The 27,847-nt window shown below is 35.4% G+C and overlaps 1 protein-coding gene across 1 annotated transcript in view; it reads left to right on the top strand.

Moving 5' to 3' along the window:
• Positions 1-7,515: 7,515 nt before the first annotated feature.
• Positions 7,516-27,847, top strand: part of LOC129894989 (cleavage and polyadenylation specificity factor subunit 2) — a 29,774-nt gene continuing 9,442 nt past the window's right edge. The window contains exons 1-10 of the mRNA XM_055970597.1: positions 7,516-7,798; positions 8,019-8,187; positions 9,260-9,356; positions 9,612-9,738; positions 9,826-9,941; positions 20,829-20,923; positions 21,009-21,160; positions 24,252-24,306; positions 24,381-24,488; positions 24,918-25,170. Coding sequence (XP_055826572.1) covers positions 7,650-7,798; positions 8,019-8,187; positions 9,260-9,356; positions 9,612-9,738; positions 9,826-9,941; positions 20,829-20,923; positions 21,009-21,160; positions 24,252-24,306; positions 24,381-24,488; positions 24,918-25,170 — 1,321 coding nt within the window. The 5' untranslated portion in view covers positions 7,516-7,649. The remainder of the gene's footprint in view (positions 7,799-8,018; positions 8,188-9,259; positions 9,357-9,611; positions 9,739-9,825; positions 9,942-20,828; positions 20,924-21,008; positions 21,161-24,251; positions 24,307-24,380; positions 24,489-24,917; positions 25,171-27,847) is intronic.

Raw genomic sequence — 27,847 nt, 5'->3', positions numbered from 1 at the left:
ATAAAGTTATACTCCAATAAAGAATTACTTGTATTTATGATTTTACATTTAATCATATTTGTGATGTGATTAAACAAAAAGGTAATAGAGAAAAATATGGTTTAAATTTTGTCCTTGAATGCTTTTTTTAATATTTGTGTATTACCTTAGAAATTCAATTAATATGAAATAGGGGAGTATTAGTTAAGAACATGTGTTTATTAATTAATATTTAATTTAATATCATTTATAAAGATCCTTATTTGTCTAGTATAAATTTTAAATTTAGAAAATTAACTTTTATTTTTAAAAAATTTAATATAACCTTGTAATTACACTTGTGCAACCAAACAGAACAATTGTAATTACACTGTGGCAAACAAAAAGGTCATCGTAATTACTAGATTGTGTAATTACTAGGCTAATAATTACTACCCTAATAATTATATCAATTTCAATTACAAGTGACTTTTTAAACAGACCCTAGATTAAATTTTTTACACAAAAAATAGCTCACTTACAAAAATAAGTTATTTATTATATAAAGTGGTTATTTAGATCTTCTCCCTCTCCTCCATCGCACACTACTCTCCATCTTCGCCAGCCTTCACCGCCTCCATTCTCGTTGGAAAACACTACCCCTCCACCACCTCCACCTCCATCCTCCCTCAAAATCATCCTCCGACTCCCTCCAAAAACCCACCACCTCCACCAGCCTCTGCCGCCCCACCACCAATAAGCTCCTTGATATCACTTCTCATTCTGAGAATTTTGAATTTACCAAAACCCCTTTAAAACTTTCCCTTAATTCCGCTCCTAACACTTCACCACCACCAAGCCTCACTAACAAACTCTGGTTATCCAACAAACTCTCACCACCACCTCATATGCTATTAGCACCTAGTGAAGGAGATGAAAGTGACTTGGACAGTTCAAATGCTGCAGAAATGTCAAAAAGTCTTATCAACACACTCTCTCTCCTCAATCTCCTATTCCATGTTCGTCTCTCTATTCTCTCTCTTCCTTCTCCCTCACACGATCTTCTTCACTAAATCATCAAAAAGTGAATCGAAAATGGAGTAATACAATCTGATTGTTGAGGTTTGTAATTGATTCAACAATTATTTAAGTCATGTATTTTATTTCTTATAGTTTTCAATTGATATTTTCTTCTAATTTTCAATAGTTATACATTATTGAAAGCGAAGAATTCAATGACGACAGTGCTAGCCGCCGTCTAGCGGAGTCTCCATCATCCTCCGATCACAAAAAAGAAAATCCACCATCTAATCTCGATTTCTGATTCTCATACGTCAGTAGGATTCAACACCAATCAACTTTCTTTCAACACTAGCCAAAATAACTCCGAAGAGGATGAAGCCTCTGTACATCTCGATATCATCATAGACGATTTAGAAGATGCCATTTTTAAAAAATATTAGATGAATTAAACGTGATTGTGAAAAATCTCTCTCTATATATATCTGAATATAATGTTTTGTATCTTTCAGCCTCGAAGTTTGAATCTTGTTTTGTATCCGATATAATGGTGTGTATATGATAATGTTATTTTTCATTTCTTGTATCTAATTTTGTTTGACAAAAAAATTATTATCAGGTAGATGTGTATCCAATAAATAGCAATGTTAATTAAGTTTTGTATCTAATTTTGTTTGATAGAAGATTAATTATTATATACATGTGTATTCAGTAAGTAGCAATATTAATTAAGATCTAGGTTGTACCTTCTAAGTAATGGGGTATCTGAACATGTATATTTATCTGCCATTAAATTCCAGATACATGATTCTTAACAATACAGTGATATTTGCCACTGTTGAACTAAAAAAACTCAAAATTATTGGAGAAAAAATATGGAGAAGAATAATTGTAAAATTTGCTGATTCTCTAAGAAATTTTTTGGAAGGATTTCAAATGTTTTGATTTTTTTTAGGAGTTGTGATACCACGAGATACTCCAAAGTTGTTACACAGGTGATTTTCTCCTTAAATCATGCCTTTCAGTTACATTCTTTATTTAAATACACTTAATTATATGTATTTGGCTAACATGTATTCGAGATACATGTATTTGGATGCTCCAGACACATGTATTCGAGGTGCAAATAATGATAGTATTCTTAATATCACAAACTCACGAAAAATGAGGTAATTAGCTACTAAACTAGTGGAATTTGTGTTGTTTATACTTTTGATAAAGGATCATTATGTATAGTCAATGTATACATAATGTAAAGTTGAACTATATTCAGGTTTTTGAATGTATCATAATGTATAGTCAACATATAACTCATGTATAAATAAGTTATGTTTAATTTTTTGAGTGTATCATAATATATAGTCAGTGTATAACTCATGTGCAAATAAGCTATGTTCAGTTTTTTGAGTGTATCATAATATATAGTGTGTGTATACTTTCTGTGACTTTTGACTATTTTTTATGTAAATAAATAAAATATGACTATATTTATTGTAGCCTTATTATTTTATTGTATATATTTAAACTAATGCATATGAATTATGCGCCACAAATATATATAACGTACATATTTAATGAATGTTTTTATAATAATTTTCCGAAATAGTAAAAAGGGGTAGTATTTTTTAGACTGTACTTCTTGAGTAACTTTTTGGTAGCTTGAACACATTAATTTCCTAATAGTAACTAAATAAAATGCAACAATCACATACAATTTATGTTGAAATAATCAAACAAATAGTCAGACGAGACATGTAATTTTGAATACAACTATTTGTAGGTTAATTTCCCAATAGTAACTATATAAAATATAACAACCACGTACAAATTTCGTTGAAATAATCAAGCAATTAGGGTAACGACCTGAGCCTTCGTTAATCATGAAAGAAATTCGCAAGAATTTAACCTGACTGGGTCTCACCACCCCGCCACAGCAGGATGGTCCCGCCAGGGCGACGCCGCTAAAGCGGAAATAAGGCCGCCAGAGCGGAAAGTCATGGAACAAAACTTTAAGTCACAAATTTTCTTATTTTCTCCACTTCTTCCAAGTGGAGGTTAAAGGCAAGAGTTTTTGCAAAAACCTCCAAAAAGGCTGCTCCTGACCTGGGGAGAAGAGGGAAGGGAATCTCCACAATCGGAAGGCTTCAACCCATGGAATTTAATCTGATCTTACCGTAGGACGTTGAGGATCAATGGTTTCAACAACATTATCTCTCCACGGATTGCTTGGCGCTCAAGTAGGCTAGGCTTCTCTTTTTTGAGTAGTAAGTTTATACCTACTGCATAGTGTAGAAAGGAATTTAATGAAAACTTATATAACTAAGCTGTGGATCACGGGTCATGGATAAAAATTTGATCGTGTGGGTGTCTGATTCGAATGTGACCGAGTAAAAAGATGTTGTAATGATTTGGGAAAGTGTTTCTAGTGGTGACATTATTGCATATAGATGGTTATTTGATAATGGGCATATTGTTGTATGCAAGACTATAAACTAAGTAGAGATTGTTGATAAACCCTAAAGGTTCGGTAGTGTAGGTGATGGTCTAGTTCACTGTATGTGTTTTATATACTTGTTAAATTATTTCATGCTAATGATATGTATATGTGTATATGAATAGGGAAACATGCTAGATTATGTATGAAATAATCACTTGCTGGTCTGTTTTTGGTGATGAACCTATTCTTGGTGATATAAATGTTGTAAATACTGAATGTGATTATGATTGTGGTATGCTTGGATCGAGTGTCACGTTCCGACACGTATTTGAATCGGGTATCATGTTCTAATACATAATTGAATTGGGTGACACGTTTCAACACAAAGTTGATTGTTTGTAGGTCTCGTGAGAGGACCCTTGTGTGGAGCTATAACATGTGGAAACTATTGAGTTGTGATATTGCTGAATGTGGTTGGACTTGGTAATATCTGTACCTCTATGAACTAATAAGCTTTGTGGTAAATGAGCCCTGAACTAAGGACGTGTAAACGAAACTTGAGTTGAGGGGTATTGATGATATTGAAACAAACTGATTTGTGGATAAAAGAATGGGCCCTGTTAGGCCTGGATGTGATCTATATGGTATAGTCGTATTCTATATTTATACATGTAGAAGTTGTGATTTCTAGTTGCCAAAGAGTTTTACCAGTGTGATGTCCATGAATAACTGGGGTAGGAATCGTGGCTACCTATAACTCAGGTGAGTTGGAAGAGTGTGGTTGTGAGAAGGATATGCTTTATGCTGTAAGACAGTTGGACTAGGACTAGTGATGGGTGGTGAAATCATTGAGTGGTTAAGGTTGTTAGGTGGGAACTATTATGGAAAATGAATAGTGGTATGGTGGGCTTAAACCCACGGTTATTAAATTATAATTAGAATGGCTGTGGAACTCTGAAATTTAGAGTGGAAAACACCTTAAGGTGGAAGTAAGGAGTGTACTTATTTGGTTGGGATGAACAATATGATAAAGTTTAATTATTATGATTTCTTATTTTTCTGTTCATATATTATGCGGTGGGTAGCAGATTGAACGATGATGCCTACCAGTAATGTTGTTTGTACTGATACTACTCTTGCTATGCCACTTGGTATAGTCAGATTGCAGGGTCAGTTATGTCTCTTAGGTGAAGACGAAGACGATCCTCCAGCAGCTTCTATTTTTTCCTTCTCTTGGTGGAAGTTGGGTCATTGGTCTTTATTTTATTTCTACTCTTAGCAGCTTGTTTTGACCCGCATCCTTGGTTTTTTTTTGTATAACCTTGTATAAGCCAGATTAAATATAGTGGGTTCTTCCACTTAGGGTGTATAGTGGGTGCCCACGTGGTTCGGTGAATTGGATCGTGACAATTAGTCACACGAGACATATCATTTTGAATGCAATCATTTGTGAGGGGAAGATGTTCCGTGACTTATGAACATCTTTTTCATCTTAATAAGAGTGTGTTTGGAATGTAGGAAAATAATTCTCTAAAAAGATATTTTTTGAAATAATAAGTGAATTTTTTTGTGTTTGATAAATAAATAAAAATTATTATTTCAAAAGTAGTTGATGTAATTTAGGAAAACATTACAGATGGGAGGTGAGGTGTGAGATGGATGTCGGAATGGCATGGGTACCTAATCAAGGAGCGGTACAAGGCTGGTGGGGAGGAAATAATAATATTGAAATGTTAATTATGAAACTTGTTTTTCCTATTTCCTCGAGATAGGTTATTTTCCTTGAGGTTCTTGAAAAATATTTAATCAACTAAACAAAGCAAAATGAAAAAACATCTTCATACCAAACACATCCTTACAAAGATTAATAACCCAGGAATTAGTAATGCATAGATTAGTAATGCATGGATTAGTAATGCAGAGATTAGTAATGCAAAAATTATTTTTTATCAAGTGTTTGGTTCATTGTTGCACACCTAATCTTGTGTTAGGATTAAAACTCTACAAAAAGCTTCTTTCCAATAATGCCCTTGTATTATTCTGAGATTTTCTATTTTATGTAATTGAGTCAAGATAGATAAATGCCAGATTAGATTATTATTTTTGGTGTTCTTCTAACCAGCTAGGTGAAGAAAATTTTTGTTGTCATGTTTGCTATTTTTTCACTCGAATTATTTGAGGGTAAATAATTGTCATCTTAATAAATTGATCACTGATAAATCATGAATTTTCAATTTTAAAAAGATACACCGTTTACTTTTAAAACTGAAAAAGCGGTAAACAGTTGTAAAATCAAATAAACCATCGACGTTTACACATAAAAATTGCAAATTGTAGTTTTAATATGTACGCAATTTTATAAAAAAGGACAATCCGGTGCAGTTAAGCTCCCGCTATGTACGCAATTTTATAGTTGTTCAAAATACAAATAATTAGAAAACCACATATATATCAACAAATAATACATTCAATTAAAATCACAAACGTCATATGGTGATATATTTATTTTTTCAATTAGTAAATGTTAAACTTATATTTCTAATATTGTATTGATTTGTATTTGATTTATTTAGCAACAAACAACTCTCTCTAAATTATAAAATTTGTAAGCTAATTTATTTAAATAAATTTACTAGTACAAATATAAAACATAAAGTCAAGAAAATAAATAAATGATTAAAAGAATTTGAGGGGTGTTTTTTGTCTCTAAATAGCTTAATTCCATGATATTAAACCTATGTATTACTAATACCACCAAATAAAAGATATATAGTTAATATCATGTAGTGTGTGTAACTAATTCATTAATTAGTTATACTTAGGCCCAAAATTCCTACCAAATATAGTACTAAATAATACCATAATAATACATAGATTATTTCTCCTAATACTTCTTGCCAAACGACCCCTAAGTGCATAAATAGTGGGAGTTGCGTTTAATTTTTTTTTTAAAAAAAAACATGAAAGGGGTCGTTTGGTTAGTTGTATTAACGTAATTAATATCCGTAAGCAATTTTTGGTTATTGATATTAATTACGTTAATAGTAAATAATTTTCACATTAAAATACATGAATTTATTTATTATTTTATTACATGAATTTATTTATTATTTTATATAAAATAAAATATATTGTAAATAATATTACATATATTATTATATATAAAATAAAATATATTGTAAATAATATTACATATATTATTATTTTGAGAATTAAACCATTGGAAGATTAAAAAAAAGTGCTTTAAAAGTAAGTATCAAATAATTCATATATACCAAAGGTAAATTTCTACATAAACTACACAAAATAGACCTATTATGAAACTATTTATCCAGATTAGATCAAACCCAAACTATTTACCCTTAATAGACTCATGATCCAAACTATTTACCATCTTACCCACTTTCTCGCCTTTAATTTCACGCATGACGTTGTGCTGACGTCAGCATCACTGCTCCTTTTTAATACCATCAGAGTATAATATACTCTGACGGTATCAAGCAGATTCGTTAAAGCACCGTCTCTTCTTTTTTGATACAATCAGAGTATATATATATATATTCTCATGGTATCAAACGTGTATTTCCACCAGTGCCCCCTTCCTTTGTTCTTTTTTGATACCATCAGAATATATTATACTTTGATGACATCAAACAATTTATTAAACAGTTTCTTATTGATAGTATCAGAATATATTATACTCTGATTGTATAAAGAAGGAAGAAACAGTGCTTCAGTGAAACTGTTTGATACCATCAAAGTATATTATATATTCTCATGGTATCAAATGCGTGAGATAATTAAAAAAAAATATGACAGTAATGGGGTATTTAATGGTAAATAGCTTTCTATAATTATCCCTTATATATTTGTAATTTCTTTATTATTAACTAAAATATAAATGAATACTATGAGAGTATATTATACATTCTCATGGTATCAAATGCGCGAGATAATTAAAAAAAAGACATGACAGTAATGGGTTATTCAATGGTAAATAGTTTTCTATAATTATCCCTTATATATTTGTAATTTCTTTATTATCAACTAAAATATAAATGATATATGCATTATTATTATTATTTCTCATTTGAGATTTTTCCTCCAAGACCTCAGTAAAAGCCGAAAAAAGGGTGGGAGAAAAAGAAAAACCCCTGCTACATCCCCGTCTTCACCGAGTCCGGCGAGTCAGCGTGGAATTAAGCAAAGAGAGGAGGAGAGCGAAGGAGGCGGCATGGGAACGTCGGTTCAGGTGACGCCACTGTGTGGAGTGTACAATGAGAACCCACTCTCTTACCTCGTCTCCATCGACGGCTTCAATTTCCTTATCGATTGTGGTTGGAATGACCACTTTGATACTTCTCTTCTTCAACCCCTTTCCAGGTCCTCCACAAACAAATGCAGTATCATATTCATTATCATTCCACTTCAATGTATATAAATTTGCTAATTCTCAGTGCAAAACATGTATTTTACATTGTAAACTCGTTTGCTGCCTTGTGCATTTGACAACAGATAGTTTATTATTGGATAGATTCTTCATCTGTAGATTGTCTTTTCAACTATTCTGTGCTGAAACAATATATCTTGTATTGATGTTCAGGGTGGCTTCAACGGTGGATGCTGTATTGCTTTCACACTCTGATACATTTCATCTTGGTGCTTTGCCCTATGCCATGAAACAACTTGGTATTTCTGCTCCTATTTATGCTACAGAACCAGTGTACAGGCTAGGGTTACTAACTATGTATGATCAGTATCTCTCACGGAAGGTGAAGCTTTACTCTGGTGTTACCTATGAATCATTCAATGCGCTTGTTATTATCTGTTGATACTTCTTAGTTTATAAAGTCTCGGGTGTTTTAGCTTATAGGCTTTATAATTTAGCATTTTACCTGTATGTTGAGCATCTTTCCTTGATATTGATGTCGTGTATAAATTTTTAGCTTTGCAATGAATTATGTCAAGCTATAGATTTCAACATGTTTAAAGATTTATGTATGCCCTACAGAGAGTTTAAAGGAGGCAAAATACACAAGTTTGCCAGCTAGAGTTTGAGGCTCCTGTTTGTACATTTCAAACTGTCTTCATTAGAACAAGGAAAAGACAAAGAAAGAATAAAACAATGTTTGACATTTGGAATATGTGTTATAGGGATGATTATATCACGAGTCCTTCCCTACTCAATGACAAAAATGATTAATTAAGTTTCACTCTCCTTACTTATTTGCATAGTAAACTAGGAATGCATATTACTGATTCAGTAACTATCTACTTGGTATAATGTGTCCTCTGATGCTAGACAACCCTTTCAAATTAGAGAAGAAGTAAGAACTCTGGAAAATGTGACTAACCATTATCAGTCACAAATATACTAAATTGAGTGTCATTTAATTTCATATTTTTTTACTCAAATGACAAAAATGATTAATTAAGTTTCACTCTCCTTACTTATTTGCATAGTAAACTAGGAATGCATAGTACTGATTCAGTAACTATCTACTTGGTATAACGTGTCCGCCGTTGCTAGATAACCCTTTCAAATTAGAGAAGAAGTAAGAACTCTGGAAAATGTGACTAACCATTATCAGTCACAAATATACTAACTTGAGTGTCACTTAATTTCATATTTTTTTACTTCTAATAATAGGGTTCAGAATTTTTGAAGGAAAAAAGAGAGAGGAAGTAATAGAACGACGCCTCTATTGGGATTCCGGGATCTATAGAAAAATATTTGGCTGCTGAGAAACTAAACGTTCAGTGTCTGACAAGATCATATGTATTTGTTATTTTGAGTGTGTGATCGTGTAGAAGTAAGTCCATTGACACTCTCCTCCTGTGCAGCAAGTTTCAGAGTTTGATTTATTCACGTTGGATGACATTGATTCTGCATTCCAAAATGTGACCAGATTAACCTACTCTCAAAATCATTACATTTCTGGTAGGTCTCTTTTCTTTTAGCCCCACTTTTATCGAGTTCAACTCATGTCCGTTTTGTATTGTGGTTTATTTTATCAAGTATAATCTAGTATCATTCTTCATATTGTCAAGGAGGTAAAGTTGCCCATGACATTGATGAGTAAAAATTCAACTGCTTCTTAATAGTTCGTTTGGTTGCAAGTCTTGACTACCAACTCATTTTGAAGTAGTTACAACATCTCCTAATTACTAAATGGAACTGCTGTTTTTATTATAGGAAAAGGAGAAGGAATCGTGATTGCTCCACTGGTAGCTGGTCATCTGTTAGGAGGTACCACCTGGAGGATAACAAAAGATGGGGAGGATGTCATATATGCTGTTGACTTCAATCACCGTAAAGAAAGGTAAAATTAGACAGTCTTGTTATCCAGTTAAAGGATTCTACTCTATTGTGATCCTAATATTCTGATCTCTCTCTCTTTTCCTTTCAGGCATTTGAACGGAACTGTTTTAGAATCTTTTGTCCGTCCAGCTGTTCTAATAACAGATGCTTTTAATGCTTTAAACAATCAACCTTCTAGGCGCCAAAGGGACCAAGAGTTTCTGGGTAATTATTGCTCCTTTTCATTTTCATTTTTTCTTTTGGGATTTCAGAACTGCTTGTCCTTCAGACTTCATTGGTCTAGGGGAATTACAGAATACACACCACACGTTGTATAAATTCTACAATAATTAACTTGCATATTTAGAGGACTTTCAGATTATCATTCGGTCTTCCCCTATCCCCATTCAAAAGAAAAAAGATCGTTAGTTTTAAATTGAAGAACTTTGAATTTCAAAATGTTTTGTGCTTCAGATTTCATTGGGTTAGGGAAAGTGACAAATACACACAACACATTGTTTAGGTTTTATAATTATTAAATTAGTGTATTTGGAGGACTTTTAGATTGTCAAATCATCTTCCCTTTAAAGAGTAAAAAATAATGGTAGCAGATGAACTTGAGTTTTATTGGCTTTTGTATGGCCAGTGTAGTAAAAATTATAGCTTAGAGAAAATCTAGGCAACGGAGAAACCTACGTGAAAACAATCATAAAGATAAGGAAGGGGATAAGTACATAATAAACATGTTATCATAGTAGGACTTATCTCAATTCTTGTTTCCTGATGTTGATAGATTGTTCACACATCTAGTACCAGACAATGTCTAGGTTTGCAGAGGGGTGGGGATGGGTTTCGTGATGTTGATAGATTGTTCACGCATCTAGTACCGGACAATGTTTGGGTTTGCAGAGGGGTGGGGTGATGGATGAAATCCCACATCGGAGATAGATGGATTCCTTGGACTCTTAATATTAGTTTGGACAATCCTCCTCTTTGGAGCTAGCTTTTGGGATTGATTTAGGCCCAAGATCCATTTCTTTATAATATAAATTACAAATAGTACTAGTTTTGAAGTCAGAAACTGGAACTGAAAATCATGTAGAAATTTATTTAGAACACGACGATTAGGGTGACCTAATCGTTGATGCCACAGGTGGTATGAAACAATGACATTGCATTTGGGAGGACCATCAACATCGCCAGGTTGCCACTCATACAACCCGTTTTTACTCCATCCCCTAACCAAACGAAGAAAAAATTCCATAGAGTTGTTATTATCTTGACAAAACTTAGAGACAGATATTAGATTATTTTTAGAGTTTAACTAATATCTGCAGCCAGTGTAAAGTTTTTTTTACATGTTAAGGTAATTTTCACTAGCAATAACAGGTTACCAAACCAATCTAATTTTCAGTTTTTTGTTTTTTCTTTTCTTGACCAGGCCTCTGTAATCGCTCTCTCTCTCTCTCTTCCCCTTCTAACTTCTCAGATCTCCTTTTATATCATTCTCTCTCCTCATCTATGGCTTCCATCATCCTCGAACTTCATCAAAGTATTCATAAACCAATCATTTGAATTCGTTGAAATAATTTATATTGGAGTTTTGGAAGGTTTTATTTAGATCTGTTGGTTTAGATCCTTCAAAGCAGAGTCCTTTCTTTTATGACTAATTTCATGGAACAGAACTGTAATTGTAGTTCCAATTCAAGTGTAGTCACATTTAAACTCTTTTTTCTATCATTCTTTTTTAATTGAGACCATCTTGGGATTGAAGCTTTTTGTCAGGCTTCTTTTCTTTGTGTGTAAAGTTGAACTTATATAAGAGTATATTTTTTTCCCAATTTCTTTTATGCTGATTGATGTGCATCTCAAATATTCAACACTCTAAGGTAGAATAATCTCGGGATAGTAGGCTTTCTCGTATTGGTATCCGATCTATCCCTTTTCACACATATGATAATTTTAACTCAATCTCATTGTTTTGTATTGTAGAGAAATCACAATACTAGTTATTCAACATGAATAGTTGGTCATAATTCTATAACTTTTTCTAAAAATTATCAAGGAGAATATGTAAGTGAACTGAGGCATATCGTCGCAGTGGTGATTGTTATTGTTCCAAGAGTGTTAAAAAAGACGAAGAAACTCTGACACTATGACAAAAACAAAGAAGAGACATTAGGAATGGTGGAATTTTTAGTAAACAGGATCATAATTTTAATAAGTTTTGGTAGAATAAATATAGTCTTCAAATTGCCTTAATTATAGTGCTAATTTTCTTATTTCAAAATTATAAATAAAAAAATTGACAATACATAACTTATATGTAACTATAAAGAAAATCTTACACGGTCAGTGTATATTAGTTAAACTCTTATTTTTAATAGCTGGAGAGCAAAGGCTATGCTGATATGGTGGAGATGGAATTGGTGATTTGATGCATTAGTGTTCAAATTACCAGTATGGAAAATTGGAATGTTATTGCCATTTCCCATGACGATATCCTCCGAATTGTGGCCGTCTTTCGTGGAGGCTAGACTGTGTGTCTGAGGCAATATGGTGGGTTGAATCACAGTCAACGATCCACAGAGTTGGCTTAATCTGGAAGCATGCAGCATAATTATCACGCGCTTGAAGATGGTTATGAGATTGTGTCTGACATACACGAGCAACATGACCTCTACCATCACAGAGTTGGCAATAGAGGTTGTTTGTCATGCCCCAACCTTGGAGAGCGGGTGATGACATCCGATGCCTTAAAATTGTGGCCGAGTGAACCAACATATCCTCTCTCCTAGACTCAAACTATGCATACTTTGATATAAATAAATTTGAATGAAAATTAAATCATTACATTTGGTTCATTGACCCAAAAGTCATTTCAAGACAATATACATATCTTCCTCATTACAATGGAAAGGCTATAATCTTAAATACATGACCCACAATATACACAGAGCTTTGAGGACGTTGAGCTCTTAATACACACACTAAACTCGAAAATAACCACTAGACTATAGCGGGCTCAGTATAGCTACGGGAGATAAGAGAGGTATACCTAATGAATGACCACATCATTTTGAGATTCAAACCTGCATCATGGAAAGATGCAGTGACAAAAAAGGATGTGAATACCGTGGAATAGTGCTCGTATGATAAAACAAAATCAAATGTAGGAGGATAACCAGACGCAGACCTATGTTGTACGTCAAGGGGGCACCAACACCGGGAAACTTTGACAGAAACTCCGTCTATGTAACTAAATGTCTTTAAAGAACCTAACATATATTAATAGTGTTCCCCTTTTGCACAAAGCAAGTGTTGGTGCATTGATGGAGAGAAGACCCTTAAAGGTTCTGTAGAGAAGACCCTTTCTAAGTCCTTTCGGAATTTCACCCAGGTTCGAATCTCCTTGAAGGGCAACAACACTTTTATTTTCATGCTACTAGCATACCTCCTCTTATCAACCTTTGTTTCCGTTTTACTTCTCTTCTTTCTTTTCCTTGCATTTGTTCTTCTATATTTTTACATTGGTTTTTGCTCTACCAACCTTTTCTTTTTCATTTTTACCTTTTGAGTTCTTTTACTATTTTATGATAGCAACTCCTCTTTAGCCTTATTTTAAAGTAGAAGTCGATAAATTGAATTTGTTCATAGTTTTTAATAATTTTAATAGTTAATGTGCATTTATTTGTTCTTATTTACTTGTGAATCCAAAATTGTGATGACTTTCTATTGTGCCTTTGGATATTTATTAATTAATCTTAATGCTTCTACATTGTAATACAAATAAAAAGATTAACCCATTTGGTCTAATAACAAATTTATCTAAAATGAGCTATGTTTTTTCACCGACTTATCTTTTTGATAGGTGAATTTTTAAATTTGTCTATTTTCTTTTGCCTTTTTCTTCTAATTTTCTTCGATAGAATCTAATTAGTGGATAATTTTTTAAAATAAGCTAGAGTATTTTTTTGAGAAGGTAACTATGAGTAATATTGAAGAAGAATATTATTGAATTGTGTCTGTCATTGACTCATATTTTCAACTGCGTCAGCGACACACAATTTGTCCGTGCGGCACCCCAAGCTCCCCATAGCTTAGGGCCAACCTCTGTCTTTTCCTAGGTTCCTCAGTACGATCCTTGTACCTGTAGGGAGGTTCTCCCTAAAGGCTCGCCTCATGGTGCCGCCTGTCGGATGTCTAGCTATGCTGTGACATGCATTCGACTCTTGTGGCGCATCCTTGTAGGTTGGATCACGTTTATATGCACCCCGGGGTTTGGCTAAGGGTACGTCCGTCCCTTGCCTGGACTTGAGCATTGCTGCCGTGTGCACAATTCAATCATCAAGCTTGTCAGTCGCCTCGTGCATAAGTACTTGACTATTGCATCACTCGAGTAGGGCAACTTTCAGTCCTTGGCCTTAGTCATGTGCGCCTTCCATACCGTACCTTTATTTGCCTTAGGGCATAGCCCAACGTAGCCCACGCATCATGCATTCAAGTCCCACAGTGCAGCGCCTCCCCACAACTGCACGTCTAGGCCAACAGACTCTTACTCGCTTAGTTGAACCATTGCCAAGCTCACAAGTTAGCTCACGAGGCTCATGAGTGAGTCCCTCGATTGCTCAATCAGCTAAGAGGTCTTGACCCACCAAAGGGTTGGCCCGAAGGGCCTATCGTTCCATACAGTAATCCTCTAGCCGTGTCGGGCCGCCCAACGCTTGCTACCGAGCCATAGTCGCCCATAGGGCTCCCTAACTCATATGGGTACCTAGGACATTCCTTTGAGATGCCTAGGCAGCTGATCACTCGACTTCACAAAATTGACACACAATCTCAATGTGCTTGGTCTTTTCATGAAATATTGGATTTGATGCATAATGTCGATATAACACCGAGTGATAAATTCCTGAATTCCAGTGTTGAACTTCCCAAACCAAGCTTGAAAAGATTGTTTCAGACTGTAGAGAATGACTTACACAATTGACATACAAGGCTACCAGACTCCTCCTGAGCAACAAAATTAGGTGGTTGCTCCATATAGACTTCTTCCTTGAGATCACCGTGGAGAAAAACATTCTTAATGTCCAACTGATTAAACGGCCAATGGAAAACGATAATCATAGATAGAAAAAAGTGGACATATGCTATTTGAGCCACGGGAGAGAAAATATCACTGTAATCCAACCCAAATATCTGAGTATACCTTTTTTTTGGCAAAAGTAAATCTGAAAAAAAGACAACACTACAGGAAAACTCAGGTCTGTCGAAAACAATGCAATGGTTTGCTGAAAGTGCTCGAAATATGGTATAAAATATATGGATAGTCTCGAAATCAAGATATGAGTAGATCTTAAACAAGAAAGTCAAAGTAAAATTGGTCGGAACATGCTCATGCGCCAAATTATTAGATTTGATGGCTGAAAGTGGTCACAATCTGACAAATAAAATTATATGTGTAGGGTCGGAATGATGACACGACCATACTGAGAAAGAGAATTTTATGGATAGGGTTGGAATGATGAGAAACAAAACTAGGGTCGAATTGACCCTACTAAAAAAGAGAAATTATATGGGTATGGTCGGCATGATGACACGACCCTATGCAAATCAGATTTGAGGAGTCATCGGATTGACACATGGAACTACTCAAATCAAATCTGAGGAGTCACCGAGAAGACACAAGGTGCTATTCAACTCAGATATGAGAAAGTAGTTTGAAAAAATCCACTATACTACGCAAATTAAATATGAGAAGTAGTTCGGAGAGATGCACGGTGCTACGCAAATCAGATATAAGAAAATAGTCACCAGAAAGATGACATGGTGCTACGCAAATTGGATATGAGAAAGTAGTCACCGGAAAGTTGGCACGGTGCTATACAAATCGAATATGAGAAAACAGTCACTGAAATATAGCACGATGCTACATAAATTAGATATGAGAAAATAGTCACCGGAAAGATACACGGTGACCCAACTTTTGCTACCATAATCATTGGCCAAACATGCGGCATATATGGGTAATAGACGCCCTCCGACAGCGGAAGCTCTTTGATTCCCTACCAAGATCATATAAGCTCTGATACCATATGGAAAATATTGAAGAAGAATGTTATTAAATTGTGTCTTTACATTATTACATTGAGACCCTATTAATAGACATTACATTAGACTCCTTTTCCAACTAGCACTACATTATAATCCTTTTTCAAGTAGGATTTTATATACTATTCGTATTCTTATTCTAAGTAGGATTGTATATATTATTCTTGTTCCTATTTCTATTCTAACAGTAACATTTGTGTATATTGACAAGTCAGTACATGGGTTGCACTGAACCCATATTTACAGCAAAATCAAAAAGACATATAGCTGACTTAAGTTGTAACAAGATCCTTGTGGATGTCTATAGTTGAGTCAGTGTCCTCTAAGTATATTTGTTTACACCACAAATAAAAAAGTCTAATACAATTTAGTTTGATCATATGTAGATCACAATTTTAGCTCTCAAACCATCTTGAATTCCTTTCCTTCCATATTTTCCACCAGATACTAGATGGAACAATCTTCCATTGTCTCTGTCTGCAGCTCCTACTCATGCTTCCTCCCAACTATATAACAAATGAGTTATTTTGTTAGGCATGACCACTACCCCTAAGGCTAACAATAATTCGCCACTACTGTGTAGTTATCCAGCACTGTAGAAACAAATGGCTAATTGTCTCAACCTCTTCACCACAAAGGTAACATCTAGAACATAAGGAGAATTTCCTCTTCTTGAGGTTCTCATGTCAAAACAACCTCTTTTGCCAATAACCAAGTAAAATAGACAACTTTGAAGGGAATTTTGATCTTCCATGTATGCTTCCATGACCAATGTTGTGTTTGTTGATTTCCTTGGTTCGAACACTTGTATCCAGAGTTCATTGAATATACATTTGCTAGCTAACTTCCATCGAAGTCTGTCTTCTTCTTCACTAGTACCTCTAAACTCTTCCAACATTCTGAAGAACTCAATGACCGAATCAATTTCCAAGTCATTGAAGTTCCTTCTGAAATAATGTTCCAGCCTTGTTGTGTCCATGTGTCATCCACGCTCACCTCCTTTCGTATTGCCATCCCACCTTAATCAGCCAATAAACCCTTTAAGCTATTTGATCGAGAACGGAACCCATTCATCTTTTAAGGAGATTGTTGGAGCAGTATAGGGAGAAGAAAAGAGACTCATATATGGTGTTCATCGATCTAAAAGAGGCATACGACAAAGTCTCTCTCGAGATTTGATGGAGATGCTTTGAGTCTAGATGTGTATCTGTGACATACATTAGAGTGATTAAGGACATATACGATGGAGCCGAGGTCCAAGTGAGGACAGTGGGAGAAGACTTGGAACTCTTCCTAGTCAAGATGGGGCTGCACCAAGGATCAACTCTCAGTACGTTTTTATTTGCCTTGGTGATGGATGATTGATACGACATATTCAAGAAAAAGTACCATGGTGCATGTTATTTACATAAGACATAGTATTGATCAACGAGACACACGGTCGAGCTAATGATAGGTTGGAAATTTCAAGACATGCCTACGAGTCTTAATACTTCAGATTGAGCAACACAAACAAAGTACATTGAGTGCAAAATCAGTGTTGCATCTTAGGACACCGAAGGGGAAGTGAGGATTGATACACAAGTTATTTGCGAGAGGGGAAGCTTCAAGTATCTTATGTCTATAATCTAAGAAAATGGGGAGATTGTCGTGGATGTTGCACACCGTATTAGAGCAGGGTGAATGAAAAAGAGGCTCGCATATGGTGTCCTATGTGATAACAATGTGTCATCGAGACTTAAAAGTAAGTTTTATAGAGTGATTGTTAAACTAACTATGTTGTACAGGATGGAGTGTTGGCCTGTCAAGAATTCATACGTTTAGAAGATGAATATATCAAAAATAAGATGGATGTGTGGGCATACCATGAGAGACAAGAGAACGAAGATATACGAAATAAAGTGGGAGTAGTCTTCGTGGTGGACAAGATAAGGAAAGTAAGACTGAGATGGTTTGGACATGTAAAGAAGAACAGAAATGGCCAATCAAGAGGTACGAGAGGCTGGTAGTGATGGACCTAAGAAGAGGTAGAGAAAGACCGAGAAAAAATTAGAGAGGGGTGATTAGATAGGACATGACATATTTTCAGCTCACCAAGGACATTACCCTAGATAGTAGAGCATGATAGACAATTAGTAGGTAGTCGAGCGTTTTCTCCATTGGTAGTCTAGGGTTCTAGTCTAGAGCACAAACTTGTTCCCTTACCAATAATATTATTTCACTAGCATTACCTTGTTTTTCAGTTTTATTACTATTGTTGTATCTTTTACTTTGGTTTATCTCTAATATTTTTACTCTCAGTGCTTTTCTTTCTTCAATATTCTCATCATAATTCTTTACTCGCATTCCTTTCAAACCATGTTATGAAAAATAATTTTCTTGAGCCGATGGTCTATTGGAAACAACATCACTAACCCTCAAAGGTAGGGGTAAAGTTTGTGTACACCCACCCTCTCCAATCCCTACTTGTTGGACTATACTTAGTATGATGTTGTTGATCTTTGTTGAAACCAAGCAACAAAATCAGGATTGGGAACTTCTCAGTTGTTTTCAAATATAGTCGGGTAGGGGGTTGATCTCGATCTATCAAGGTGACCAAAGAGGCTGTGTCCACTCATAAGCATGCACCTAAGCCTTCCACAACGAGAAATTATGGCTAACTGCAAGTTTGATGGGGAGTTGAGTAACCGGATTGAATTGGACAACAGTCTTTGAGCCCGGAGGTGTTGTCGGCATTGACGATGCTTGGATTGGGGGCAATTTGTGTGCGAGGTGGGTGGGCTGGGAGAAAAAAAGGGTCAAGCTTGTTTAAGCAATAGAGCTCTTGATACCATAAAGAGTAAAAAATAATGGTAGCAGATGAAACTTAAGTTTTGTTGATCAATGTAATGCCTTTTATATAGCCAGTGTAGTACATACAAAGCTGAGCAAATATCACAACTTAGAGAAAATCCAGGTAACGGAGAAACCTATGTGAAAACAATCTTAAAGATAAGGAAGTTTATAAGTACAAAATAAATATAAAAAAAAGAATAACAAAGAGTCCTAAACTGAAGGAAATTCTCTTATCCCGATTCAAAAGAAAAAAGATCCTTATTTACCTGGTGAATAAAGTACCAAGCTCAGGACCCTGGCCAACATTCTAGGTGGCAATATAGGGGAGCTTCCCACCATCTATCTTGGCATGCCTTTGGAAGCTAAGAGTTAATCCTTGAGCATCTGGAATTCTGTGGTGGTAAAATGTGCAAAGAAGTTGGTTACTTGGAGAAGTCAATACTTATTCTTGGGTGGTAGAGTTTCACTGATCAACCATGTTCTTGAGGCCATGCCAACCAGTGTCGGAGCCACCTTGTGGTTAGGGGGTTCATCCGAACCGCCTTCGGCAGAAAATTATTCTATTTATACATGGTTAAAATAATGTTTTATGTATATATAGTAGATGTTGAACCCCCTTCGACTAGTTCATGTGTCTATTTCTTCAGATTTTGAACTCCCTTAGTCAAAATTCTGTCTCCGCAACTGATGCCAATCTATATGGTATCCCTCTTTCCAATGCCGGGGAAGATCATTAAAAAGCTGGATGCTATCAAAAGAAATTTCCTCTAGCAAGGTAATAAGAAGTGGAAAAGAAATATCATTTGGTTAAGTGTGATGCTATTACAACCAACAAAAGAGAGGGAGGTTTGGGAATTAAGAATTTGAAAGCCCACAATAAGAGCCTTCTAGTTAAATGGCTATGGAGATTGGAGACTAGCAACAGATGATCCGAGCTTGTGGAAGGAAATTGTCAATGCAAGATATGGAAAGGAAGGACCATGGGACTACTAAGGATGTTAATATTCCTTATGGTGTGGGTCTATGGAGAACTATTAGAAATCAGTGGCCAAGAATGTGGAGTAATTCAATTATCAATGTTGGAAATAGGAGAAAGACCTTGTTCTGGAATGATATATGAGTGGGACAAACCCTTTGAGACTAACAGTTCCCAGACATTTACCTTCTCAGTCAGCAGAAAATACCTACAATTCTAGAAGTCATAAATGAACAGGGCCGGAACCTGAGCTTCAGAAGGTTCCTCAATGGATGGGAAGTGGAGAGAATGACTCAACACCTTGGAACCAGCCAAGAACCTCACATGTGAGGAAGACAAATTGATATGGAATCGGGATAAAGATGACAAGTTCAAGGTGAAATCATCCTACAAGTTACTGGACATCTCAAGTCAAACCAAGGAATTGTGGTCTTGGAAGATGATCTGGAAAGGGAAGATACAACATAAGGTGGCTTGCTTCACATGGCTTGTTCCAAGACAAGCTTTTTTGACTCTTGACAACTTAATGAGAAGGGGAAGAAAGTTATGCTCCAGATGCTTTTTTTGTGAATCTGAGACATAGGCAATTAACCATCTTTTTTATGCTTTTTTTGTGAATCTGAGACATAGGCAATAAACCATCTTTTTTTGCATTGTAAAGTGACTGAGAAACTATGGCAGTGTTTCATTTGCATGAGTGGTATTAGATGGACCATGCCTAGGAATATTGCAGAAGTTCTAGCATGTTGGAATAGAGATGGAAATAAGCCAGGACGCAAGGAGAGATGGAAGATTGTCTCTGCCTGCATCTGGTGGATAATATGGAGGGAGAGAAATTAGAGATGTTTCGAGAACAAGAGCATTCCCTTCCAAAGCATTAAAATGAACTGTTTAGTGACCTTTACTTTTGGTGTATCCATACTGTACCTTTGGACCCGGGGGACATCACCCTATTTCTAGATGGTTTTTGAGGGAGATAGGTGATTAGATTTTTCTTGACAGTCCTCTATACTTTTGATGTCATTACTACAGGAGTACAGTATTGGTGTACATCTCTGTTTATAATACCAGTTTACTTTCTCAAAAAACAAATGAAAAAAGATTCTTATATCTTCCCTTACGTTGCTGCAGGTCATAATTTTGTTTAGGTTCTTGGTTCTTGTCTAATGTGTTTGTCTTTTTCTCTACAGATGCCATAGAGAAAACTGTAAATGTTGGGGGAAATGTTTTACTACCTGTTGATACTGCTGGTCGAGTTTTGGAGCTCATCCTGACATTGGAACAGGTTCATACATGAGAATATTTCATCTTTTTCTGTCTGCAACTTATCAACTAGTTATTCTGATTTCTGGTTTTGGTGAAAATTGCAGCATTGGACACAAAAACAGTTGTCCACTCCCATCTACTTTCTATCATATGTATCCTCAAGTACTATTGACTATGTAAAGAGCTTCCTTGAGTGGATGAGCGATTCAATTGCAAAATCTTTTGAGCACACTCGTGATAATGCTTTTCTTTTAAGGTAAGGCTAGTATACTTCACATGTTTTCAAACTCAAAGAGATTTTAGTTTAAGAAATGGCTTGCTTCAATGATGATTCTCTGAGTCTATTGATCCCAAGGATAGAGTTTACTCTCAGTTGTCTATCATTCTTAGGGTTTACTTTCAGTTGTCTATCATTCTTGGAGGCTACTGATCCCTGAGGGTAAGATATCATTTAAGGTGCTTGTCGTTAGTTAGCAAGAAACTTATGTATACCTATGCTTTAAGAACCTCAGCTCTCAAACTATTCATACCTTTGTTAAAAGCTAATATCAACTGAAATTCAAGGGATCACCCTTCTACTTGTCTTAAAAAAGAAGAAAAATAAAAATAAATTCAAGGGATCACCCTTCTATCAGATTACAAGCAGACATAATCAATGAAAGTTGATGCAAAGATTTAAACTGAATCTAGTACCCTCCTAAGTTTTTCTCCCTTATCTGTCCATTTCATTTGGATATTTTTTCAAATATTACATTTGGTTCTTGGGGAATTAGGATGATTTTTTAATTTTTTTTTTTGGGGAATCATCCATTAAATGGGTAATGGAAAATGTTGAGAATATCTAGTTGTGTCAGGATAGCCCTCCTTAAGGTTGAAGACATGCCTTTTCTTTTATTTTTCTGATTCTTCTTTTCGTTGTTGGAGTGGGTTTACAACTCTGGATAACATGCTCCATTTTGGAAGGTGAATCTGGCGTCATAATAACCTTTTATTGATTGTCTTGCTGTCACATATGAAACTATAGCCAATTTTTGTTACTTTTATCCGTCTAATATTGCTCAACAAGATGGAAAGTAGTGCAATATACTCGAATAATTGTTATCGCCTTTTCCTTCTTCCTTCGACATCTTCTAACTCACATCTGCAATGGTCGGCACGAATTGCGTTACTCAATGTATTTCTTTCTATATTTATAAGCTTACTAGTTTCTGGACACGAGTGTTGCATGTGCATCTCTTGTTAGATTATGAAGCTCCAAAATAAAATGTTGATATAAAGTGACACATAAATTTTTATGGCCCACCGAGTCAACCTTGTTAAAATCAAACAATCATTGTTATATGTTTAGGGTAATTTAGTTTCAAATTAAAATAATGTCCGTATCAATTCTGGATCACTGATTAGTTTTAGTTGTCATTTTTGTTTTCCATATAGATAAGAATCGCATAACTTTTCTATAGTGATCTGTATAATGTCCTATACCAGAAAGAATGTGACATAATAATATGTAATAAGCACATGATTAGGATGAATAAATACCCTTAAAAGTATCGCACCTGGTTGGATTAATTATGTGGGATAAAACAAGCAGGTGTGCTAAATTAGGACAAGAAGGTCGACTTTACAAACATGTGCAAGTTTGACTTTCAATCTGTGTATAAAGCCTTTGTAATAATTACACTACTTTTCAAATAAGTACAAACATGTTGCCTGGCCTTATCTCAGCTGATATTGCGTTAGTAGCCTATATATGATATTTTTAGCATGCATCCTCTTTATTGTTGTCCATGGTCAAAATTCTTGTTGCCCCACATTGATATCCTTTTATAGTGAAACATATAGTTGCTCGTGTGTGAATCATAATCCGGCAAATGCAATCCATCACCATAGATTGTTTCTTTGTATGCTCTATTTATTATTAATTGCTGCAAAAGACAAATATATGGATTTTGTTTTTAGATGAAATGAAAATGATGTTCTTCATTTTCTGTTGGGAAGAATTGAATTCTTGGGGAAGGGGACACATGCTATTTGTAGCATAAAGATAAGATTAGATGCACAATTTTTTTGCTAGAGCGGTGAGTGGGACAACAACTCTTTTATGTAATGTTTAGAATAAAATGTTTTATTTGACTTATACATCTATTTAAAGATACTGCCGTGATAACCTAACTGCAAATCCTGAGTAGATCACAATATCAATGTCAACCACAGATGCTACACATATAAAATAAAGATAATTAGCACCTGGGAGGATTAAACTTTACAGCAAGTTGGTATCTGGAGGACTATCCAATATCAAGTTATCCAGCTTCGAAATTCCGGTGGTTGTGTTAGCACTTCCTTGTGGTAAATGGCAAGTATTACGAGTATATTCAGAAGAAGGGCCAAGGTTGTTTTAAAAACTATAAAGAAGTGAATAAGAACCAATAAATTCATTACACGACAGAACATTATCAACGTTATTTGCATCAGCTGCTTGTGATTCTCCAGCCAAGCATGTGGGGTACTCCATTTCCGCACTTAGTTTTAACATCATAAGTCTGCACAGGTTCTTTGGCAACTTCATTTTCTAAACAGCAGAAATAAGTATCAGTATATGGAAAATCAGCTCATAGGTAGATACAATTAGTTGAAGTACATGTATTCGTGCATTGAAAGTATTTGCATTTTGTAAACAATGTACAGAATAGACAGGGATAAGATAATAAGGAAGATGCAACTGCATCATCAAATTACATACTACCTGGGCAGGGGAGAGGGAATGATTTCTTCTGCAGCTGGTAATTTTTTTTAAAAACCACGCATTCACCTTCTTATCAGTGCCCAAATGATCCATGACCTTCTTACATCCGTTTTGGAGTCCAAATCTCCATCAAAACCTTGGACTTTCTAGTCTTGTGCTAGCGGACATGTTCTTTCTTCGAAGTATTTTCATCATGAATCTTTCTACACTTCCTTTTACCAGTTGCATATGCATTGGTAGTGCAATAAAAGAAGTGAACGCTACTTCCATCCTTTGTTGCACCTGAGACAAATTAAACATTATTGCTAACTCTTAATTCTTTTGGAATCATACAATTCTTCAAATTATTAAATCAGTCAATTGTATTTAGTCTATACTGAATCACTCAATGCAACTCCTCAAATTCTCCAAAATTTTTTACTGCAAAGAAGAGAAAGTTGTTAACCTACTGGTTTATGAAGGATAATTTATTTATCAATTGAAGGGTATTAAAGTCACTCAATTTTATAGGGCTATTTAGGCTTTCAATATTTTGATTTGTAACTTCCCTCTTTTAGAATAGTACTGATTAGAAGTCTAATGAAGGTTTTATAACATGCAGGAAAATCAAGCTCGTGATCAATAAGAGTGCTCTTGAAGAAGCTCCTGGGCCGAAGGTTCACTTCACTCATCTTTAGTAAATGAGGAGTCATCTTTATGTGTTCTCAGTTGATCTGTATACTATATGTAGGTTGTGATGGCGTCCATGGCTAGTTTAGAAGCTGGATTTTCGCATGATCTCTTTGTTGAATGGGCAGCTGATCCAAAGAATCTTGTTATGTTCACCGAGAGAGGGCAGGTGTGCTTGTATTCCAATTAATTAATCCTATTTCAAGATTTGGGATTGCAACCAGTACTATTTTATGCTAATTTAGAGTAAGACATGCCGCTTTCACCCCTTCTGAGGTCCTAAGATACTCGTCTGTTAGAATATCTTTATTACTTGTTGATGCATGTATTTTCCTATGTGTAATTTAGGTGGATTTCACTGAGACACGTTTTGTTGAGATATTAATAATTTGTTTTGTAGTGACTAGTGACAGCTCATTTCATTGTTGGAAATTGGTTACACCTTTCCCTGCTTTTGTTCAACTTGCATGAAATAAAGAAAACATTTTAATTATCTTCATTCAAAACTTCTTGGTTTGTGGAAATTGTATCTTGCTTCTGTTTATATTTTCAATTTATGTATGCTTATGTTTTTACTGATGCCTTTGCTTGAATGTAGTTTGGCACATTGGCACGTATACTTCAGTCAGATCCACCTCCTAAAGCTGTTAAAGTTACCATGTCAAGGAGAATTCCCTTGGTTGGTGAGGAGTTGGCTGCTTATGAGGAGGAGCAGAACAGGATAAAAAGGGAAGAAGCTCTCAAAGCTACTCTTGTTAAAGAGGAGGAATCAAAAGCTTCTGTTGGTGCCGAAGTAGTCACAAGTGACTCCATGGTCATTGACACCAATGTCACACATCCTTCCTCCAATGGTATAGTACAATTTGCTGATATGTGAATGAAAATATCCTACATCTGGCACCAAGTACATTGACTCATCATACTTGAGAGAATATAGCCCCCCCCCCCCCCCCCCCCGAAAAAAACCCAACAGAAGTGTGAAAGCAAACAGACTGAATGCATCATTGGGGTTCCTTATTTTTTGATTATACAATCTTATCATTAACAGGTTTGAACCTCTTCACACTTATCTTCCCTTTCAGGTCTCTCTACAAATTGCTTATCCTAAACTTCAGTTCCTCTGTCTGTCTGTCTCTGTGTGCGCTTTTGAATCCCTTCCGTGGGGTCCTTTCTCCTACTTTATGTAGTGCCAGCCTTTTCTACTTCAGCATTCGGTCCACATCCTCTAGCTGAATGCTCTTCTGAACCTCGACTTACTACCAATGTGGATAAACAAAATATTTATAGCTGATTACTGCTGGTTGTGTATCACTTTTGAATTTGGCAGTATATTTCTGGTTAAGGTTTGTGATAAATATAAAAGAAAAACATTATTGAATTGTGTATCTACATTATTACATTGAAACCCTATTTATAGACACTACATTAGACTCCTTTTTTAACTAGGACGTTACATTATCATCCTTTTCCAAGTAGGATTTTATGTACCATTCCTGTTCCTATTCTAAGTAGGATTGTATGTACTTTTCTTGTTCCTATTCTAACACTCCCCATCAAGCTGGTGCATACAAGTCATATGTACCTAGGTTGTTACAGATGAAATAAATACGTGGAGTGGTGAGGGACTTGGTGAAGATATTTGTAAGCTGATCACTCGACTTCACAAATTTTGTACCAATATCTCCCGAGAGTATCTTCTTACTGACAAAGTGATAGTCAATCTCATTGTGCTTAGTCCTCTCATGAAATATTGGATTTGATGCAGAATGTTGATAAAACATAGAATGATCAGCTCCACTACAAGTCATGCCAAACTCCTGAATTATCGTGTTGAACTTTTCAAATCAAGCTCGAGAAGACTATTACAGACCATAGTGACCTGCGCAATCGACATACAAGGCTACGAGACTCCCTATGAACAACAAAACTAGGTGGTTGCTACATATAGACTTCCTCCTCGAGATCATCGTTGAAAAACCATTCTTAATATCCAACTGATTAAAAGGCTGACGGCGAACGACAACTATAGATTGAAAAAGGAAGACAAATGCTATTTTAGCCACGGAGAGAATGTTTCACTGTAATCCAACCCAAATATTTGAGTATACCTATTTTTTGCAATAAGTAAATCTGAAACAGAGAGAAAACATTGCTGGAAAACTCAGATCTGCTAGAAACAATGCAACGGTCGTTGGAAAGTGCTCAAAAATATGGTATAAAATAGATGGATCGTCTCGAAATCAAGAGACTAGTCGATATTGAACAAGAAATTTGCTGGAAAACTGGTCGGGCAGGCTCGTGCACCGACGCAGTCGTTGGAACCCTAGATCTAGCCGTGCATGAGGGATTTGCAATCGGCGATGCTGGTTGAGTTTGGTCATAGGATGTTGTTGGACCTTGAGGTGTTGTCGGATTTTGCGCAACATTGACAAAAATTGAAACTACGTAAGTCATATAAGAGGAGTCACCGAAAAAATGCATGGAACTACGCCAATCAGATCTGAGGAGTCACCTGTGCTATGCAACTCAAATATGAGAAAGTAGTATAGAAAGATGAACGGTGTTACAAAATCATATATGAGAAAATAATCACTGAAAAGATGGCACGTTGCTACGCAAATTGGATATGAGAAAGTAGTCGCTGGAAAGATGTCATAAATTAGATATGAGAAAATAGTCATCAGAAAAATGCATGGTGCTACACAAATCGAATATGATAAATTAGTCGCCGGAAAGACACGATGCTACGCAAATCGGATATGAGAAAGTAGTTATGGGAAAGATAGCACTGTGCCACACAAATTAGATATGAGAAAGTAGTCACCATAAAGATGCACGGTGCTGCACAAATCGGATATGAGAAAATAGTCATCGAAAAAATGACACGATACTACACAAATCAGATATGAGAAAGTAGTCAACGGAAAGATGGCACGGTGTTACATAAAGCAGTTATGAGAAAGTAGTCACCGAAAATATGTACGGTGACTTGGCTGATTGAGTTTTCTTTCCCTGGATATAGAGTTCATACATATATAATTGGCCCTACTTTTGTTAACATAACCATTGGCCAGACAGGCGACATATAAGGGTCATAGCCGCCCGCCGACAACGGAAGCTCTTTGATTCTCTACCGGTATCGTAGAAGCTCTGATACCATGTGAAAAATATAGGAAAAAAATATTATTGAATTGTGTATCTACGTTATTACATTGAGACAAATAGACACTATATTAGACTCCTTTTCCAACTAGGACACTACATTATAATCCTTTTCCAAGTAGGATTCTATATACTATTACTATTACTATTACTATTCAGAGTAAGATTGTATATACCACTCTTGTTCCTATTCTAACAAGGTTCACCTGAATATTGAAGTGAGATTTATGAAATAGTCCCTCTCTGGTGTTGTACTGCTTATAAGGAAGTACTTGAAAGGTGTGGGCATAATCAGAATAATGGTCTATAATAAGCACGCTAAACAAATAACAGGCACACTTATCTACAACTTTATATTGGAGAGAG

This window comes from Solanum dulcamara, chromosome 7 (genome assembly GCF_947179165.1).
Source record: "Solanum dulcamara chromosome 7, daSolDulc1.2, whole genome shotgun sequence".
Taxonomy (NCBI): Eukaryota; Viridiplantae; Streptophyta; class Magnoliopsida; order Solanales; family Solanaceae; genus Solanum; species Solanum dulcamara.
Note: the sequence above shows the minus strand (reverse complement) of the source record. Positions and strands in the feature narration are given on the sequence as shown.